The sequence below is a fragment of the Plectropomus leopardus genome, chromosome 18 (assembly GCF_008729295.1).
Source record: "Plectropomus leopardus isolate mb chromosome 18, YSFRI_Pleo_2.0, whole genome shotgun sequence".
Taxonomy (NCBI): Eukaryota; Metazoa; Chordata; class Actinopteri; order Perciformes; family Serranidae; genus Plectropomus; species Plectropomus leopardus.
In genome coordinates this window covers 18,357,543-18,379,275 of record NC_056480.1, presented here as the reverse complement: position 1 = coordinate 18,379,275, position 21,733 = coordinate 18,357,543, and the positions used below count along the sequence as shown (strand labels likewise).

Below are 21,733 nucleotides of genomic sequence, written 5' to 3'. Positions count from 1 at the left end.
TGATGCAGACACACCAGCACATAAATGCTCTTAACAGCACTGACCTCTTTCATAGGGTATACTAAAGGTACAGAGTCAATTCAATGCAAAAATAAAAATCCGCCTCTACAAGGAGCTCTCTTATGGCAGTATGGGCTCAAATTTTGACCATCGTTGCTGACTGGGTCTCAGCTGCGTGAATGTTCTGTGCCTGCGACCTGCCAACCACGCCAAGTCAGGTGGCCATGTTGTCGCACAAAAGCACCTTCCAGTGCTGTAAATTCAGAAATATTTTACTTTTGAGGTCAGAAAAGGGCTGTAAAACTGTTGCACAGTATAAAGCTTGCTAACCAGCTGTTAATATCCAAATAATTTTTGTTTTTAGGACTTTTCAGCTACAGTACCCACTTTAAACGATTGCTAGAAAATTAATCAACAGTAATAAGTTACATTACTTTGATTAAGTAATTAAAATAGTTACATTACTTATTCAATTTCTTAAGAATAGCTAAGAATGTGTAACTTATTTCCACATTATCACACAAAATGATCAATCGGGCATTAATATCATTAATGACCTTGTTAAGACGTTAGATGCTAGATATATTCAGATTATGTGTGTAACAATGATGTATGATCAGTTTAGTCACGATCTTGTCTGATATCAGTCATTTTTTTTTTTATTTGTTTGTTTGGCATTTTCTGTTGGTTTAGTTAATTTGATTATATATGCAGAAAAAAATAATAGTAGCGGGCCTTAATGACGACACTGCAGGGTATACCTTTAATCCATTTGATAAAAACATTATACATACATACAAAAAATTAAAATGACTAATTATGCAACTTGCATGTGCTTGCAGCTGAAAGTGTTGGACTTGTCGGAGTTGTTTTGTCATATGCACGTCAAGTATTGGCTGACTGAGAGGTGAAAAGACAGCACTTCATCACATTCAGTGACACATTCAGTGACACATTTGATGTATGATAGACTACTGACGCACTGGCTGTCTGCTATAGAAGCACGCTAACGTCAGTGTGTGTTTAAGAGCCTTTGCACCACAGTATATATATAGCAATCCTAATTGTATTGCATCACTCAGTATTAACTGCATCAGACACATCATTGATTATATCAAGCCCCCTGATAGTACCGAAAAACTGGCAGATGTCTCCAGCAGATGTCTGTTTAAAAAATCAACACCTCTTTGAATCTTCACAGAAAAACACAGCCAAATTGATTACTGCTGATTTTAGTTTATTTTTCTTCAGCAATGGCTGCCCAATTTAATTGGCTTGTGAGCGCTTAAAATAAAGTGACTTGACGCCGCTTGTCACAGGTTGTAGCCTTTGAGTGAACATGTGTTTTACCAAAGAGGCCTTTTTCTTTCTCAGGTTGTTTAACTTTAAGAATTTGTCAAGGTAGTAGACTCTTAGTCAGTCTTGGTTTCTGTCTGGTTCCTTTAAGGGACAGTTCACCCTACAGAAAAACCTTAATCTTACCTGTAGTGCTTTTCATTAATCTAGAATGTTTTGGCGTGAGTTTCCAAGCGTTGGAAATACGGACCATAGAGATATCTGCCTTCTCAGAAATATAATGGAACTAGATGGCGCTTGACTTGTTGTGCTCACATCGCTCAATACATTTGAAAAACTCACCAGCAGAAATCATGTTTCAGTTACTCAAGATTATCTACTGACCTTGTTAGGAGCAGTTTTTATGTAGGAACTGTTTTCTTTCTAGCAAACTTCAGCTGTCACCCGTATCACTGTGCAGAAGGAAGAGCAGGTTTATATACTGCGCTGTCACTAGCATGAGCCTCTTGCCCACGAGTAGATGCACGCTTCCTTCTACATGGTGATAACGTTGTTGGGTGTAGTTTGGTTGAAAATAATAGTTTCAACATGAAAGTGAATACACAAGGTCTGTGGATTATCTTGAGTAACTGAGTCATGATTTCTTGAAAGAGACGTTGCTGTTGAGTTTTTCATATGTATTTTTTGGTGCTTTGAGCAGCACAAGCCGAGTGCCATTTAGTTCCATTATATTTGAGAGAAGACAGACATCCCTATGTTCAACATCTCCAACACTCGGCAACTCACACCAAAAAAATCTACATTGACAACTATTGCTGCAGGTAAGAGTAAACTTGCAAATTTTGGGGTGAACTGTCCCTTTAAATGATATGCATCGTCTCAGGTTTATCTAGAGGCTGCTTAAGGAGTCTTGACTCAGAGGTTGGGACCCTGTTTTCTAGAACATACATCCATTTAAAGCATCTGTGTGAATGGAAATACAAAATAATGATAAAAATGCACCTGAGGGCTGCAAATTTATTTGTCTGCAGATTATTGACACGGACATTTGCAGTCAGTAGTTCCATTTTTACAACTGTTTCTGTTTCTGACATGTGTGTATGCAGGTGTTTGTGTGTGTGTGTGTGTGTGTGTGTGTGTGTGTGTGTGTGTGTGGGCACTGCCTGCTGAAGTAAACAGGTGTCACTCCGTCCAACCCGGTGTGTATTTCAGGAGGGTTGAGGTGGGCCAGTCGGTTGCCAGGAAACCAGGTTTGGGTGTTGCTCATGTTACACAGATCTCTGTGTCTCCTGTCTTTCTCTCTGTGTCCCAGCCAGGAACCATATCTCCATCTGTAACTATTGGATACTCTTACAGAAAATAATTTTATTGGAACTTTTTCTTGATACTAAGCACCAAAGTTTTCAGCTGCAGGTGTTTGTGCTCTGTGGCTGTCGGGATGCAACAGTTGGTGTGGAAGGTCCTCTGCTCCTCACTGCTGTTTCTAGCAGTGGTGCCCTCTGTGCACTCACAGTCAGGTACGGATCCATGCACATATCTTACATTCATTTTCTTATTGTACGATCATCTAAATTTATATTTATATTTTGGTCATCTCAGAAACCTGTTGGTGTTTCTTCCTACACTTGCCATCTGATGTTTCCACCATTTGATTTCCTTTCCTGGATAATATCTCCTCTTATTAACTGTGATAACAGCTGATTCTTACACACTGACAAGCAAAAATGTGAGAGGTGAATGAGAGTCTACTATCTTTTCTTTGGCATTACCGGCCAACTTTGCCTACTCACTTCTGTCTATTCTTACATTTTCCAGACTAAGATGTAGGAGTGGGATGTCTTGCAATAATTAAGCTGTAAAAATGTGTCTGTGGGAAGGTAACTGTGTGTCGGCCAGTCAACTAGTTTGAGTGACACTTCCAATTGAATGCCAGTTTTGTCCCTAACTACAGATTGTTCTCAAGCCGAGTCATGTGACCTGTGTGTTGGCACATCCCTGCTCAACCTGACAGGCTGCGTCTGGAGGCTTTGTCCAAATGGTGACATGCATGCGCGCGCACACACACACACACTCACACACACACACACACACACACACACACACACACACACACACACACACACACACACAACCTCTGATAGCAATTCAATCATCAAAGCTGCTGTAACATAAGCTTCCCTGGTTTGTACAAGATGACTGAATTATTTAGTATGCCAGGAACATACACACACACACACACACACACACACACACACACACACACACACACACACCTAAATGCTCGTCCTATTTGTCTCAGGTAATGACACAGGCATGTGTGTGACTGATGGGGGTGACTCGGCAGACATCGCCATGAACTGTACCTGGACTAGAATGTCTGAGTTGTGCACAGGTAGCAAACAACACACTCCACAATTAACACATTTAAAATACATTTAATGAAAATACATGTTGATCTGCAATGTTAGTAACTCATTTTTTGTCTTCTTTCCCAGTTGTGGAGAATGTAGCTGAGGGAGGAGGTGAAGGTGACTCAGGTAAATTGTATCAACTCCCTCCCACCCCCCCTCCCGTTTTCTTGCGTCAGATATGTATTATTCTCATAAGAGCTGAGTAAATGCCCCTAAGTACCACTCAGTCATCTCCATCAGTAAAAAAAAGAACTCTGACGTTCTCTTCGTCTGCTGTCATGTAATTTCTTTGTAAACACATTAAGCTCTTCCTTTTCTTTCCCTCCAGGTGATGGAAGTAACACAAACTCATCCCCAGAGTTCTCCCAGGCCAAGTTTGACATGTCCAGTTTCATCGGAGGCATCATACTGGTGCTGTGCGTGCAGGCAGGCGGCTTCTTCGCCATGCGCTTCCTCAAATCCAAAGAGCAGAGCAGCTACGACCCCATGTGAGTTTTTGCACGTAGGTGTTAGAGAGCAGAGAATGTAGCGTGACTGTGTGAGTTTGGTGTAAATGTGTCTGTGTCACTGAGTTAAGTGACGGTCTGTTGGTGCAACAGCAACATCTGGTGGTGACAGTGATCAACATCACCAGATGCACAATGTGATTCACCTTTAACATCCCTCAAGATTGTATTTTGATTCTGATCACAAAGCCCATCTGTCCAAATCAAAATTCTGCCTGTCTTCACACAGAGAGCAGCCACAGTGAAGAAAAGATCTGTGAAGGACAGTCAGGCGACAGTGGAGGACAGCAGAGCAGTGACTCATCCAGTTCTGACGACAAGAGTGATTTTATTTTTTTTTTGAGTCCCCGTCATTTTTGGTTTGATCCCCATGTGTACCCTTGGGGGATGGGTGTGTTTGTAAGAGGACATTTTTCTCAGAATACCACATTGTATAACAAGTATCTGAATGTGTTCACTGTATAGTATTTATATTCTAGAGACATTTTGGCTGTTAGTATTCATACAATCTAACAAACGGCAAACAAAAAGGCTCTGACTCAGCACTTTCAGTGATTTGTCTTTTGACCAACACTGTGTGTTAAGTGTTTGTCCTCTTACAAACAACAAGCAACCAGTTTTATCATATGAGCTGTTACCACTGTGTAAACAGCACAGTGCGGTTGTGAGAAAGAGTGATATAATCCTAATGTAGACAGAAGGTTAGAAAAGGTCATAACAGGCATTAGACCAAAAACAGACTGAAAGATTTATCCATCATCTCAGAGGACGTTTGTGTTAAATGTGGAGCTGCAAAACTTTATAATGTTCTATTGACACCAAAAGTTCTATTATTTATGTATGTTATAGCTTTAATTTATTTACTTGCAGTGAGTTTAATTTAGCGGGGGGACCCTAAGGAGCAATCTCAACAACTCCTTTTGGCGCATAGAAAATTACACCTTATAGTCTAAGCAGTCATAGCAGTAGTTCAAACTAAATGTCTTTTTACAGTATGGCTTTAACACCAGTCATCTGATTTATGTGCATGGATAGATTATTAAATGGGCCTACTGGGCACAGGCATGCCGACCAGTAAGAGACTCAAAATGACCACAGAGAAATATATTAAAAAACTACAAAAGACCCACTAAAAGACAACAGAGAGACAGAAAATAACAACGAAAAGATGCAAAACAGCTGCAAAGAGACTACCAGTAACTGTGAAAAGGGACAAACAACCACAAAGAGACACAAAATAACTACAATGACATGAAAAGCAGCAACAAAGAGACACAAAATGACTACAAAGAGATGTAAAACAGCTAGAAAGAGACACAGACTAACAAAAACAAACACAAAAAGGGGGCAAAACAACCAGAAAGAGACACTAAATTACTATAAAAAGATGCATGACAACAACAAAAAGACTCAAAATGACAAAGAAGAGACTTAAAATGACCATTAAGAAACATAAAACAATTACATAGACACTCAAAACACTCAAAAACACTCAAAACTCAGATGCAGAGCTACAAAGAGACACAAAGAGATTTTGGACTATGAAAAGGGTCGCAGAGTCCCAAAATGACATCAAAGAGACGAGATAAATACATAGAAATGCAAAAAGTCAAAAGAGAACAAAACCACAAAGACATGAATAGCAACTATTAAGAGACACAGATCATAAAGAGGCTAAACAGTTATTTATGTCTGTGTGTGTTGCTCCTATGATCGAGAGGTGGTGGGGCCTTTCGCATGTCTGTGCCCAGGGGTCCATTGTCTATTAATCCACCCATGTTTGTGTGTTTTTGTTTTGACTTGAAATAGTTTGGATTATTATTATTTTTTTATAAATTAATTCTCACTGAGAGATTTCTGTTTTGACTACTCATGTTTATGCTCTATACCTAAGAGTCAATAATGTTTGTATTCTATACATATCAACTTTAGGTCTTTATTGACAGTTCAAAGAGATTTGATGTGACCCTGTTTACCCACAGTAACCAAGTTCAATATGAACAGTTTGATTTTTTTGTGATGCCATTAGGATTAATAATACATACAAAAGCTGGTTAAAAGCCTGAATAAACCAAGGATAAACACCTATTTTATTCTATTTTTTCTGTGTATGCCATGTCTGTTTTATCTCATGCAATTAGGAGTTGGTAACGGCTAATCACAGTAAGAGATTACACAGAATGTGTTGAGTGCATGTTTGCCCATACCAGCAGAGTGAGTGAACCGATTCGGCTGTAATCTGGGTGCGACCAGAGACACACTCCCAGTATCTGCAGATAAGAATAAACTATTAATCTTTACAAATCTGTGTGTCAGTAGAAATCCCAGCATGCGGCGGGGACAGAGCACTGATGGAGGCCTTTAGGGGAGCAGCAGGGTGGCTGGTTGGATGCACCAGACGCTGTCAGAGCCAGGACTCACACAGGCTTGAATAAACCCACACAAAAAGTTTCCCAACTGGGCAGAGTGTGGCTGTCGTCCAAGTCTGTTGACAAAGGACAGGACTGAATACAGGTCTTTTCACTCTGAATGCTCCCTCCCCCAATACACACAAATACACATCCAGTGAGAGAAATGAAACACACACTTTGTCACAGTAAAGCTGAGACAGGCTTCATATGCTGCTGGCTATTCTCGCTTTAAAAGAGCACCGATCTGTGTGTGTGTGTGTGTGTGTGTGTGTGTGTGTGTGTGTGTGTGTTTGCATATGCATGCACGTGTGTGTGTGTACAGTGGAGTAGGTATAGCAGCAGCAGCCTCAGTGTGTGGCCAAATGTGTGTTTAGCAGGTGTGGACAGTGACAAGGAAAAAAGTTATATCCCACCTACACCCTGCCATTTGGTAAAACATCCGTGTGTGTGTGTGTGTGCGTGAGTCATGTCAAACACACACACTCTCTACTCTCACTCTGTATTTTCTACTCCGTCTCATGCTCGCTTCCCAGCTGACAGCAGCGTCTGTGCGGACTAACTCCGGAGGGCGTGTTCACTCCGTTTACTCTGCACACAGACCTCGACACACACATACACATAACACACGCACACACACCGCACTGCGAATAACTTTCCCCAAACTTTTCTCAGATGGAAGTGGCGGAAGCTCTCAAGTAAGGTAACACACTTTTGGCTTGACTTTTGTGTTTCTCTGTGTGTGTTTTTGTGTGAATGTGAGAGGGAGAGATCAACTTTTGATCCAAAACGGGAAAGAAAGTGGCGACAGGTGTCTTCTCTCTCGCGGTGTTTCAGATGAGGGAAGTGCTGCATGGGCCTATTTGTGCTAAAGGGAAACTCCATGTAAATGATCCTTACCTTCAACGATCTTTCAAAAGTAAATATTATAGTCATTTTTACATTGTGGAAAAAAACGTTTTAACTGTTTACTCATTAGATGAATACGTCCAAGCAAACAAGTCTGCTTTATATCATTTACTGAGCGCTCTAATATGATAATTGTTTTTTATTGGTTTAGGTTTCACGTTTTGAAAACGGTGGTGTACTTGCATGATATCCTGTTTGCCAAACTCAAAAGCTCTGGAGGATTGCTCTGCGCATGAGTTAATTACACAGAGGTAACTAGCCTCAAGGTAGTGGCCACACACACACACACACACACACACCAAGTCAAGGACATAAACAGACTATGTAGTGGTGCAGCAGGTTAGTTAATTACATATAGACGTTTGCTTTCTTCCTTTTTAACATCCTCCTCAGTGTCAATCCAGGTAATATTAAATAATGTCCTTTTCATAACATCATAACATTTTCAACAAAACTATATCTATATATACAAACACACACTAAATAAAAATAAAATAAAAACACATTAGAATTTAAATAAAATAATTAATACAAAAATATAAATGCAAAAAGTTTTCTCCTGCAGCGAGTAATCTTAAGTTCAACTTCACTGATATCTACATTCTTCCTTTATTGGATTTTTAGGAAAAATAAATGGTACATTACTATTTCAATACATACAAACATAAATGAGAAAATGAGATATAGAATAAAATAAAAAAGTAAAATAAGTAAACAGTAATACAAATAGTAAAAGTATGTAAACCATATAATAAAAGTAGTTTAGTGGGTGTACTGTAGAGAGCATGTGGAGCATTAGCAGATGAAAGCGATTGAAGCAGACAGGAATAGCCTGTCTGACCCAGCATGTATCCTCTCCCACAGAGGCACCAGAGCCGCTGGACGACACATGATTTCAAAGAGTGTTGAATGGTTTCACAATGTGGAACAAAAAGTTAAACTCAAGGGATCTCAAGATATTTTACACCATAAGACAGATGCCTAAATATATGTCTGCTACATATTGCATTGTTTTTTTATTCCCTTACGTTTATTTGCTTGTGAATACAATTAAAATTAAACAGAAGGAAAAAATCTCACAACTCAGTGACATATGCAACATGCACGCAACACCAAGTAGACAGTGCTTCATTTTATAGGTCATGGGACAAAAGAAGTTGGGAGGTACTGGTCTAGCAGGCCAAAATGTTCCAAATATATCACTTGAGAAACTGTACTATACTCTCCTCTGTGATATAAAAGATGTAAGTCCCCGCAACAAAAAAAATCTGTCACCAGACATATGGTATGTTGAAATGTAATTAGAGATAGGTGCTGTCTTCTTGTTTAAGCTTTGTGATTTTGCCTGTTGTCCCTCAGGGATGGACGAGGAGCGGGCCGACTCCTCTCTTGACTTGAGCCACTTGACAGACGAGGAGCAGTCCACCATCCTGCAGGTCTTGCAGCGTGACTTGGAGTTGCGTCAGCGCGATGAAGGACGTGTAAGGTCAGAGGTGACTGCTTATCCTTCTTGGGTGCCAAGTGATTACCACTAACATACACACAGGTGGCAAACTTAAAGAAAAAAAAACGTCTCGATAAGGTTGCATAGATACATCATTCTTATGAAAGATATTCCTTCGTTTGGTGTTTTGATGATGGTGGATGAGAGTGCTGTCACATTTGTTATAAAATCTTAAATCTGTTTTCAGTTGGTTTAAGATCTGGTGACTGATTCACATCATTTTCATAGCCATGAAACCAATCAGTGATCCTTTGTGCCCTGTGAATGGGAAGCTTTGTCATGCTGGAGGATATAACTCCCATTTAGGTTAAAAATGTCATAATTGGATGAACGTGATCTCTCAGAATAACTTTATATTAATTTGATGCTCCCATCCACAAAGGACAAGTCACAGTGACATCAGAGGAAATGATAGGATTAAAATGCCATGATTGTGCCAAGCAGTCCACTAGTCAGGAAGCATCTGCATTCTTTGTATCTCCACTTGATTATCCACTTGATTATTATTCTTTAGCTAACAAAGCTAACAAGGCTAACTACCTGCACTTACCTGTCCAAGACAAAAGTCTCCAGTGCAGCTGCTCTATTGAGTCAACTAGGAATGAGCCTTTAAACCTGGAAATGAATTTGCATTTAAGCATTTCCTTGTTTCGATGCCAATAGATTTTTTGAAATGGGTTTTTGGTTAAAAGCCTGAAATAAGATATGTGATTAGTACAAGCTGAAGAGATTTTCAGGTTTAGTATAGGACATAGCAAAATAAAAATAAACTACAGGAAGAGGCCAGTGTCTCTGCAGGATAAATACACCACAACTTCCCTCACTTTAGTTTTTTTTTTTTGGTAGGAAAATCCTGCATAGGATAACAGTTTACAGACGAAAAGTTTCACTGAGTGTGAGAAGAGGGGGGGTTAGGGTTTTGGGGGGGGGGGGGGTTCCTTAGTCGATGTGAGTGTCTAAGGACAGAGGGAAATCGTATGCTGTAAAACTGCAAACTATGATTTGTGATATTGGGCTTTATAATAGATTGACTTGACTATTAGCTCAATATCAGGTGAAATGAAGGTTTTGATTCAAGCGCCCATTCAATGTGAGTCATGGGTGTCAAAATCTTCAGGACCCACCTCAAGGCCCTTGCCATGTCAGCTGATTGTGCTTTAATTTTGCATGTTTTCCAAACAAATCAGTCAATTTAAAAGACCAAAAATCACTTGCTGCACTGTAAACTTAGGGCTTTTGGGGCCCATTGGGGGGACGTGGGGCAGCTTCCTGCTTGTCCTGGTTGGTAATTTAGCCTCGCCTCCGTTTGGGAGCCCAAAGAACATTAAAACTGATCTTGCTTACAGAGTGAAGCAGCTCTTGCATCTGAGAATGTTGGTCACTGGTCACCTCACATGTTCAGAGAGCCTTATAGGACCTCTGATTAGTTAATGAGGTCTAATAGTCAACATGCTGCCCCTTGTTTGTGACACTTGTGTTGATTCATTTTTAAATGGGTGTGTCAGCTAACAAGGATATTGTATTATTTTCATAGTTTTTTTCTTTGATGAATCAGTTTATTGTTTAGCATATAAAACCTCTGAAAACAGTGAAAAATGATTTCCTTGGTCCTAGAGCCTTCAGTAGAGAGCAAATCCTCACCTTTAGACCTGTCTCGATAACTCCTTTTGTTGGATGATATATTGTCCTAAAAACTAATTGTGGTAAATGACATAATCAAGACTATTTTATGCCACTAATATTATGCTATAATAGCATAAATAATACAAGTACACCCTTGAACTTTTGATTTGGACAGAAATGACAGCAAAACATGTGTAAGCATTTTTTCCCCCTGTTCATTCACCTTAGCTGTATAATGTTTGGGAAAACTCTGCTGGTTATTCTGCCATAATTTTATCAAGAATTTTGGTGACATTCATATGTAAACAAACATGTAAATGTAAGGGCAACATGGTACTATATATGGACATGACCTTGATAATTTTTACTGACACTCAGTCAACACTGAAATTATCATGATAGGACACTACAAATTTTTGCTTGATAGTTGACTTAAACCATGACTTTGTTAACAAGATTGTTTCCAAAGAATTTCTTTAGATCTGTGGAATAATTGCTTTAGCTCTGCTCAGGGTTGTGAAGTTTGCATGTTTTTGTCAACCTAAATGGAAACCTGACAATTCAAGTTTTGTATGTTTTCAAACCAATATGTTTCGAGTTGTCTGTCCATCTGTTTGTGCATCTATTTGTGAATACATCAGTCTGTTAAATTCTGGTGTATGCGATTTCTCAAGAGCTTCAGGGACTTCAAATTTGGCAAAAAAACTTTCCTTTAGGCACAACGACAAACTTAGTACATTTTGGTGGTCAAAGGTCAGGGTCATCATGACCTTGCATCGGTCTGATTCTCCTAAAAATGATATCTCATGAAAGCCTTGATTTCTTTGGACTTGGATTCGGGTTAGCTTTTGTTTGTCAAAGGTCAGGATCATGGTGGCCTCCCAAACATGTTTTGGGCCCTAACTCAAGAATTCATGCTTTAACAAACTTTCACACAAAATTCAAATAGGATAAAACAATGAAGTTATGACATTTTATATCCAAAAACTGAAAGTTCAACTTCATTGACTTCTTCTCTTGTGCGATTATAATGTTCTGCAAACTTTTTTGGCCATTATTGAATGCCATAACTGAGGAAAAACATTTGGTTGGACACTGAATTGACACTAATCTTGGGTGTCCACCTTAAAACAATGCTGATTGTATAGATTTTTCTGTGCTGCCAGCTTGAACATGTACGTTAAATTTGAATTTGTAGCTTCTTCGCAGAAATAGTCATCCATATTTGAAGCATTTTAAACTGTCATGGCTTCATGTGAGTCTGAACAAACATGGATGTAAACTGTAACTACAACTTCACTGGTTCGCGGAAGCATACAACCTTGAGGCAGTAATTCTCGTTCTAATTGTTGAATTGACACGTCTTTTAAACCGCTAAGTAAATTGCATGACAGAAGTGACAGCAGTGACTGTTTAGTTTGTGACGTTGGCTGACATCAGCTGACTTTCGCAGACTGTGGATCACATATGTTTACTGTTTAACTTAGTCCTGTTTGAATGCCGCAGGGTTCTCGAGGAGACAGAGAAAGACCCGACACGTTTGCGCTTCCTGTCAGGAGAATGGTTCACTGAGGAGCGCAGCAAACGTCATCGCAACCGGACATCGGCCTACTCGCTTGTCCACGCCACCATCCGCCACAGGAAGACCAAGAACAGAGGTGAGTTGTCAGTTAATGCAGTGTTACTTTTACAGGGCTACAGGGCTGTTTTCTCACTGTCACAGGGATATCCCAGTCATGGTTCTGCATTTGTTGCCATGGTAACAGATGTGCCACTGATTGGACTGTTCAATGGAGAGAAAGAGGAAACCTCACACAACAATAACACCTCTCCTGAGGCGGAGATAAGACTGAAGGACATCAAAGTAGAGAAGAGCGAAGGGTCTGTCACAGAAAAAAAAAAACACATTTCACTTTTTTAACATTTGTATGGATTTCCATTTCTAATATCTTATTTGTGTTTTCAGGAATCAAGAAAGTTTGAAACCTGAACCCACACCCAGAACAAAAAGTCCCGCACCACAGGTCTGTGTGTGCATGCTTGCTTCTTTTTTTCCATACTTGTAAAAAATAATCTAATCTGTATCTGAATTATCATCCTGAATTCTAGAATCTCCTGAGAAATAGTTCCTCTTCATCCAAAGGTATGGAAGCTTCTCTTTCTATGCATCTGTACCTCTCTAGTGGTCTCTAAGTATTAGTATTAACTCATTCTCTCTGCTCATAGAGTGTGAAAGGAGAAGTAATGGCCACTCGGAGGAACTTGAGGTGAATTTTTTAATGTCTAAATCAATCACACATTAAGCTTTTAATGATCGAGTGCAATAAAGTAGTTAAAGGAGCAGTGTGTAAGATTTAAGGGGATTTAGTAGCATCTAGCAGTGATGATTGCAGATTGCAACCAGCTTAAACTTCTCCTGGTTAGAATTACTTACTTGTTCACTGAGATTTTTACTGGGAGCTGAATTATCCACAGAGGTCTCCTCCTCTCCAAAGCATACATTAAAAAAGGTAAAAACACTGAATAAAGCAGTTCACGTTACAAATCAGTGTTTCTCATATGCTGTTCAGCTCATCACAAACGGACTGCTAACCTGGCACCTGTTACTCTGTGCTCACCTTTGTTCTGATAGAGATGCTCATGAGGTTTTTTAGTGGGAGCCATATTATTGGCAGGTCTCTTTCTCTCGAAACCAAACAGACCCGCTGATATAAACCGCTAAAAACACTGAATAAAACAGTTTCACGTTAAAAATCAGTGTTTCTCCAGTGCTGTTTGACTCCTCTGAGACGGGCCGTTAGCTCAGCACCTGCTTATTTGTGCTTAGCTTTTTTCTGACTCAGACATGTTGGAAGTTTAAACCAGGAGCTGAATTATCCACAGAGGTCTCCTCATCTCAAAAACAAATGATGGTGGTGGTGTTTTAACAAGGTAAAAACATTGGATTAAGCAATTTCATTGTAAAAAATCTGTATTTTACCAGAGCTGCTCATGCTGGAGCAACAGTAACAAAAATGCAAATATGCAAAAGCACTAATGCACCTATTTGGAGCCAGTGTTTGATTTGTCTGCTTTAGGCAACTGTAGAAACATGTCGGTGCAACATAGTGGACTCAGTGGACCAAGAACCACTTCTTGTGTAGTAGTAAACAGCTCATTCTAAGGTGTTCAGGTGATTATTCAATAACGAAAACATACATATGTATTCCATTTCTGTCAACATATCCCCCCTAAATCCTACACACTGGACTTTTAAAGAAGATGATATATATAAAGGGAGAGGACACCAACTGATAGATGATAGATGGTTTGAAAATAATGTGTGTGTGCATTTAGGAGGACTTTGACGGTCACAACGGGGACACTGACTCTCTGAGCAGCAGCCTGACAGAGCCGGATCCAGCTTCTCTGAAAACCAGCAGCTCCAATGGCAGCCTCTATACGGTACACACACACACACACACACACACACACACACACACACACACACACACACACACCACACACACACACACACACACACACACACACACACACACGCTCGTGCATGAACACACGCATTTTGATTAATTGGCTATCCAGCGACGCAATATGACTCAGCTCCGGACAATGACGTAGGGGATGAACACTCTGTTCTGCGTGTGTTATAGCTCAGTGGAAGCATGATGAGTCTGTTCAGCTCAGGGGACTTCGGAGTGGTGGATGTGAGGGGCCGCATCCAATTCTCATTGGTTTACGACACCCAGAGGGAGGAGCTGCTTGTCAAAGTGTATCGCTGCGAGGACATAGCTCCAGCACGCAAGAATCGGTCTGACCCGTAAGTGACTGTGTATGTGTGAGTCTTGCAGCAATGATGTCACATGCAAAATGAGTCAAATAATGTGTATGTGTTTGAATTTTCCACAGATACGTTAAAACCTATCTCTTGCCAGACAAGTCGAGTCACAGTAAGAAGAAAACTGCAGTGAAGAAGAAGACACTAAACCCTGTCTATGATCAGACACTCAGAGTGAGACACTCTCTCATTTACATATTTCACAGCCTTCACAGAAAATCCCCCATCTGCCATCTGTCCCTCAGCTCTCCTCACGTGTTCTCAGCATCACAGCACTGCAGTCACTTATTTCTCCACTCTTGAAGCTATTATATCAATAAATTACCAGATTTAAAGTTTCTGTCTTGCAGCTTTTGTTATGCTTTGTCATGCACTTGCCTCTTCCATCCTTTCATGTGCTTCTTACCTGATGTTTGTTCTTATTTTGTAGTATAAAGTGCGGGTTGGAGAGCTGCGCAGCCGGACGTTGAACCTGTCTGTGTGGCATGCCGAGCCCCTGGGCCGAAACGTATTCCTTGGGGAGGTGGAGGTGTCTCTGGGTGTCTGGGACTGGACCTGCACTCAGCCCCTGTGGCAGGACCTACACCCACGGGTAAGGAATAGCAGACATGAATAAATTGCTGTAGTGGAAAGAGTATTCAGATCCTTTACCTATGTAAAAGTACTAATACCACCCTGTGAAAATACTTTTTTACAAGTAAAAAGTCAGTAAAAGTAAAAAAAAAAAAACAGAAACAAACAACCCCAAACCTCAAAATTAGATATAAAAAAGGAAAAAAAAGTCCTGAAACTGAAAATATTTAAACCCACAAATATTAATTTGTAGAGTAACTGAAGCTTTCAGATAAATGCAGTGATGCACAATATTTCCCTCTGAAATGTAGTGGGGTTAAAGTATAAAGTAGCATAAAAATTAAAAGACTCAAGTAAAGCACAAATACCTCAAATTCATACTTAAATACAGTATTTGAGTAAATGTACTTAGTTACATTCCACCACTGATGAATTGCACGTAGTCACATAAATTAAAACACATAAATGCGAGCTGAACACTTCCTCAACTAATATTTACAAATCGCTCTGATGTCTGCATCTACATTTGTTTAGTAGCGTGTGTGAAGCAGCAGTTTGGCAGCTTTGTGGGAGACAGGGAGCACAGAGAGGAGTGTCTCTTGTGTCTGGGAGAGCTGAAGGGAAGAGGAAGACATGCTGTGAATTTCAACTAAGGTTTTATGTAACCTTAATCTTTTCCTGCTTCAACACTTATGCCTCCCTCCCCTTTGCTTTTTTCTTTCTCCTGCTTCCTGTGTCTTTTTCTCCTTTATTCTCTTCTCTTTCTTTTCACCCCCTTCACCCCCATCACAGGTTCATTTGAATCCAGACTCCATCAGCAGTCGCGGGACAATCTTGCTCTCTATTAAGTTCATCCCAGATGGATTTGAGGGTGAGCAGAGCACACACATCATGAATGCAAGTTATGTTCCACCTTAATCATGTGTCTCATACAATGTGTGCGTGTGTGTGTGTGTGTGTGTGTGTGTGTGTTCAGGTGGTGGACTGCCTCTTACAGGGGAGCTTCACATCTGGCTTCGGGAAGCTCAAGGTCTCCTGACCAACAAAGGGGGCGCTATAGACTCTTTTGTCAGAAGGTGTGTCCTCTCAGCAACATGTTTCTTAATAATTTATCAACAGTAAACTATCTTGGCCGCAGTTTTATTTGTAGTATTTTATTATTGGCGCAACAATATATGAAGATTCATCAAGTACTTACAATACTTATGTGCATATATGTATGATTACTTATTTACTATGTAAATTTAAAGAGACAATAATTTTAAAAAAAATCCTTTTAGCTGTAGGGCTATTTATTAGTCTAGATTGTTTTGGTGTGAGTGGCCAAGTGTTGGAGATATAGGCCATAGAAATGTCTGCCTTCTCTTTGATATAATGGATCTGGATGGCACTTGGCTTGTAGTGCTCAAAATGCCACAAAATAAATTTGATAAACTCAGCAACAATGTCTCTCTCCAGAAATCACGTGCAGGTTACTCAAGGTAATCCACAAACCTTTCTGTGAGCAGTTTTATAAATTAACTATTTTGTCTCTGCCAAACTACGCCCACCAACTGTATTACAGCACAGAAGGAAGCGTGCATTCAATGCTCGCTCACTAAGCACCACTGAGCTAGCTAACATTACAGCTCAGCCGAGAAGCACGCAGTCATTGTTTACGTCTCTTCTCTTGTCCATAAGTAGATGCATGCTTCCCTATTTGCAGTGATACAGTAGATAAGTGTAGTTTGGTAGAAAGAAAATGGTTCCTTCATGAAACTGCTCACAACAAGGTCTATGGATTATCTTGAGTAACCGGGTCATGATTTCTGGGAACGAGACATTGCTGTTGAATTATCCAAATATATATATATATATATATATATATATATATATATATATATATATTTTTTTTTTTTTTTTTTTTTTTGAGCACCACAAGCCATTTAGTTCAATTATATTGGAGAGAAAGCAGACATCTCTTTGGCTGATAGCTCCAAAACCTTGCAACTCACACCAAAACAATCTAGATTGATAAATAGCACTACAGGTAAGAGGAAAAAATATTTTTGATTTTGGGGATAAGTTGTCCCTTTAAGGTTTTGAACACTTGCACACATACTATACCACATTATATAGAGGCTAAAGTGTCTCATTTAAACATTTCTCCTTATTTATATCAACAATATCTATATATATCTGAATCCCGGATGTGAATCTTAATCTAAATTTCCCACAAGCTACATACTCCCAGATGCCAGTCGACAGAGTGGTCAGAAGACACGGGTGGTGAAGCGCTCCGTCAGCCCTACCTACAACCACACCATGGTGTATGATGGCTTCCACACCAGCGACCTCAGAGAGGCCTGCGCTGAGCTGACAGTATGGCAGCGCGAAGGGTTGAAGCCGCGCATCCTAGGAGGGATTCGTCTGAGCTGTGGAGCTGGTGGGTGTCTCTACACAAACATACACATTAATGCACATTCAAAAGCACACCGATGCTTTTTAACGCAGATATTAACCTTTCGAAACCTGGAGCAACATCAGTTTTCTTGTGCTGTGTTTAGATGCCTTTCAGAAGCTGTTTAACCCTTTGAAACTTGAGCTAACTGGTTTGATTTCTTTTGAAAATATGGGAAAGGCAATGGCCAACTTGACAAGAAGTGTCCAAAAATTGCAAAAAAAAAAGATGAGTGAATGGTGACAAGAATATATATATATATATATATATATATATATATATATATATATATATATATATATATATATATATATATATATATATATATATATATATAAATATAAATATGTAATTTTCTTTTTTGCTGGTTTCATGCAGCAGTCAGTATTGGGGACAGTATTTGTTCTCCTGTGCTGCAGTCTCTGTGGAGCCCGGTCTATGCAGAGGATCTTATCTTATCTCTTATCAAGTCCCTCTCAGTTCTCAGTTCCTGTTGTTGGCAGTTAGCTTTTTAAATGAACTCACTCATGTTTATCTTGGGCTGTCTTTTATAAGTCAGTAGGTGACTGGAGACTCAGTATGACAAAAAGTTTGCAAGGAGTTGAATAAAACTTGAGCTTCACCTGTTAAAATTCAGCTTTTCTGAGCTGTAATTAAAAATTCACTGCTGTCTTTTGATTAAATATCGCAATATTTTTGACTAAATATCTTGATATCAATGTTGCAGCAATATTTATGGGTTGACTATTGGTGCTTTTACAAATTATTTACACAATATGATATTTGACAGATAATCATCGGTAATAAAGATGCAATGACTAAGTGTGTAAGGGTAAATAATAGAAGAGTTTGATAAGTTAAAAAAATGACATCACTTTACTGTAATACAGCCTTTAGAACCAGGAAGACAAAAGACAACACTTATAAAATTATAACCTATATTGATATTGCCTAGCTCTAATCTTATGGGTTCCTTAAGGCGTGTACACAGCGCTGCTCTACTGCCAATGCGAAAGGAGTTTATTTTTAGTGGGTTTAAAAAAACCTGCATACACTTGATAATTTTTCTGAAAAAGGCATATAAGGCTTGTAAGAATGCAGTTTAAAGGAGTTATTTGATTGGTTAGTTGATTTTATCGTCAGCTTTGTACATTGTACTATTGAAGTAGTTTTATGCTTTGTCTAAAGCAGAGTTTTCCATCCAGTGCTTCACATTGTACTGCACTTTGTCCTGTTGGCATTTCAGGCATTTCAGATGGTCTTGTCATCCGAGAGAGGTCATTTCTAGGTTAACAACGTCACTATGCATTGCTAAATATCCACATATTTCTAAATATGCGAGCAATGTAAAAAACATTTCTGATTTTGGTTCATTTAGGGATTGGGTTTATTTATTATTTGAGTAAGGGAGTGGATGGGGGTTGACTTCATGTTTTATATCATAACCTTTGAGCCTCCATGACTGACTGGGGGAAAAATGTGTAACACAGTTTCACATTTTCTGGCTATAATAAATGGTGGGATTTTGGAGATTTTGAAAGAAAACATGCCTTTCAAACCCACTTGCAGGGGTTAGGGTTCTGAGTGTATCAAAAATAAATGAAAAAAACAACTATGTAACATAAATGTCCTTCCCTTGTCAAACAGTTCTTGATGGTGTTGTTCTGCTTATAGTTGGTGCTCGATAAGGAGTGTGTTGAACCACTGACAGAGCAGCAGCCTCTGTTTCAAGTTGGTTTCAGGAAGGAAGATGATGTCACCGTGGTGGGAAGTAATAGCTTTAATAAGGTTTTGCTTGTTGTAAACAGACATTCAACTTAAAGTTGTAATATTCAGATGGCAGGGCCAACTACTGTAGACTTTAAGGATTGTTTGTTACTACTGCTTTCAGCTTTGGGGTTGCGGTCATGCATTTGTGCATGTACATACAGGAACAGTGGTCAGTTGTTGGAATTTTTTATGGCCTCATTAAGATTAAAAGCATCATTCCTGAGTGTGTGGTTTGCAGTGAGGATTCCTCTGGTCATGTCTTCAACATAAATAATGAATTATGGTGTGTTAATAATGGCAGGTCTGAGTTACGGGGAGCCCGTCAGCTGGATGGACTCTACAGAGGAGGAGGTCGCTGTGTGGACCTCCATGATCGAACACCCAAACCACTGGATCGACGCATCACTATCAATCAGAACTAACCTCACACACCGGACCGACTGACTGAGACACACCTTGTTCACAAACACATGTTCAAATAATGGTTGGACTGAAAGGACATCCTCAGCACATTTAACCTCTCTGTCACAATGTTGGTTTTTCATACATACAAACACTCATGAGTCAGTAGTGGTGCAATTGTCAATTATTGGTGTAGATCTGACATATTTAGTTTTGAAACCAAATCGGTCTGCATTTCAAATGTTTTACTTGTATTTTTTTGGTTTAGTCTGTGTCTTTTCTGACAAAATTGTTGTAATCTATTGTAGTTTATTAATTCAATAGCAATGATGAACTGATGAACTGTGCAGGGTTCCACTTTTCTTACTAAATTTATATATTACATGAAGGAGACAAAAATGGAGAGATTATTTCAATAAATTAATAACCACATACTTATTTCAAATTGTTTCCCAGATCTTTTAAAAAATAAACTAAGGAGCTGTGCTTGACTTATCATAGTAGGGGGGTAGCTGGGGTTTAAAGTCAAGTCAAACATTATTTGTTGAGCACATTTTTAACAACCACAGTTGACCAAAGTGCTTTAGAAAATATAAAACAGAGGAATACAGAGGCAAAAGACCATAGGAACATAGGAGAGAAAAAAACGTAATACAGCAAACTGCAGAACAACAAAGGATGGGCACAACGAAAGATTAAATAACTTAGTTGTAAACTAAGTTGTCAGGTTAAAATCAATTGCACACCAATAAAAATATGGGTCTTCTGTAGTAATTTAAAGATTTTTGTTGTTAGAGCAGTTTTTATTTGTATGGATAAACTATGCCAGATTTTAGGGGCAGCCACTGCAGAGACTCGGTCACCACTGGTTCTGTGCCTCCTTCTGCGGACATCCACGAGTGAAGTGTGACTTTTATAACATTACCCTCCCAAATATTTTTTCCCTTGAACCTCCCCTGAGTGACTGGGGTAAAATGCATGACCCTCACTCCACCATTAGTAACCATATGTCCCTCCTTTAAGTCAATTTAAAAAAAAGTAACTCCCTTGCCAGTTTGTAAAATTAATTATTTGAAGCACCACCCCCATTTTGCACCACCTTTTCATCTCTCATAAATAACAAATAGTTTCTTACTATAAAAAAACAGACTTTTAAGTGTCATTATTGTAAGTCGATGTGATAGAAAAGGCCTACTGTTGCATACATTATTTTTTTTCCTTATGATAGAGAACCTGACTACCACCTTGTGGTCAGACTGTATACTCACTTCAAATATTTTTCAGGCAAATTAAAGAGAAGAATATGAAAAATAAGGGTACAAAAAGAGAAAACAATGTGCTGTAATTTGTTCTGTCTCAAAACAAACTGTTCTACATCAGGTATCCATCCACCCATTTATCTAAAAAAAAAAAAAAAAAAAAACAGTTTTGAAAACAACACATGCAGTGACTAATACAAGAAAATAATGAGACAAGTAGGTACAAACCAGACAGACGAAAATTAAGTAAAAAAATAAAATAAAATAAACTAGACACAAGTATGAAGGCACATACAGTGGTCTACATAATAAGTTACATATTAAAGTTGTAAGATTTGCATTAATTAATAGTTTTTGTTATTTTTTTCACAACACATTTTTAGGTTTGATATTGTTTTAAGACATGTATCTATCTAGTTTGGTTTATGAGGGAAATTTCTTTAAAAAATATTTTCTAAGCGTAAAATTTAGCTTAAATAATAAGCAAATTATTATATACCAGTCATTCTTGGAGAAATTTAGATTTTTAAATTTTATTGAGGAATCTGTTTTTTTTAGTGAAATGTTCCTGACAAAATGCCTTTGGAGATCCAACTGAAAATGAGTCCAGAAGACAGTCACATTGAAAATATAATTATTCTAATGTTTCATATTGTTACAGAATGTGCATTTGTCTTTCATATCAGGAATGTACGGAGCCCCTCTGGTGACATTGGATGAAAAAAAAATAATGTGTGGCCACGTATTACTATCTCGTGGCCACGAGATAATAACTTGTGGCCACGAGATTCCTTGCG

At 38.9% G+C, this 21,733-nt stretch overlaps 2 protein-coding genes across 3 annotated transcripts; both read left to right on the top strand.

The window, feature by feature from the left end:
- Positions 1–2,734: 2,734 nt before the first annotated feature.
- cd164l2 (CD164 sialomucin-like 2) lies at positions 2,735–4,556 on the top strand. The gene is made up of 6 exons (XM_042507241.1): positions 2,735–2,813; positions 3,248–3,334; positions 3,596–3,688; positions 3,792–3,833; positions 4,036–4,195; positions 4,443–4,556. Exons 1-6 carry the CDS (start codon positions 2,735–2,737, stop codon positions 4,456–4,458), a joined length of 477 nt encoding a protein of 158 aa, XP_042363175.1. The 3' UTR covers positions 4,459–4,556.
- A 2,696-nt stretch (positions 4,557–7,252) lies between these two features.
- On the top strand, positions 7,253–20,109 carry sytl1 (synaptotagmin-like 1). Of its 2 annotated transcripts, none has more exons than XM_042506702.1 (16): positions 7,253–7,324; positions 7,682–7,781; positions 8,890–9,016; positions 12,164–12,315; positions 12,424–12,538; positions 12,624–12,681; positions 12,767–12,800; positions 12,884–12,924; positions 13,994–14,101; positions 14,308–14,474; positions 14,564–14,666; positions 14,923–15,084; positions 15,858–15,936; positions 16,042–16,141; positions 17,285–17,490; positions 19,577–20,109. In XM_042506702.1, the coding sequence occupies exons 3-16, from the start codon at positions 8,892–8,894 to the stop codon at positions 19,717–19,719; spliced, it is 1,593 nt and encodes a 530-aa protein (XP_042362636.1). In that variant the 5' UTR covers positions 7,253–7,324; positions 7,682–7,781; positions 8,890–8,891; the 3' UTR covers positions 19,720–20,109. The 2 variants fall into 2 exon arrangements, with proteins under 2 accessions (XP_042362636.1, XP_042362637.1); XM_042506703.1 differs by lacking the exon at positions 7,253–7,324 and adding an exon at positions 7,512–7,540.
- The last annotated feature ends 1,624 nt before the right edge of the window (positions 20,110–21,733 follow it).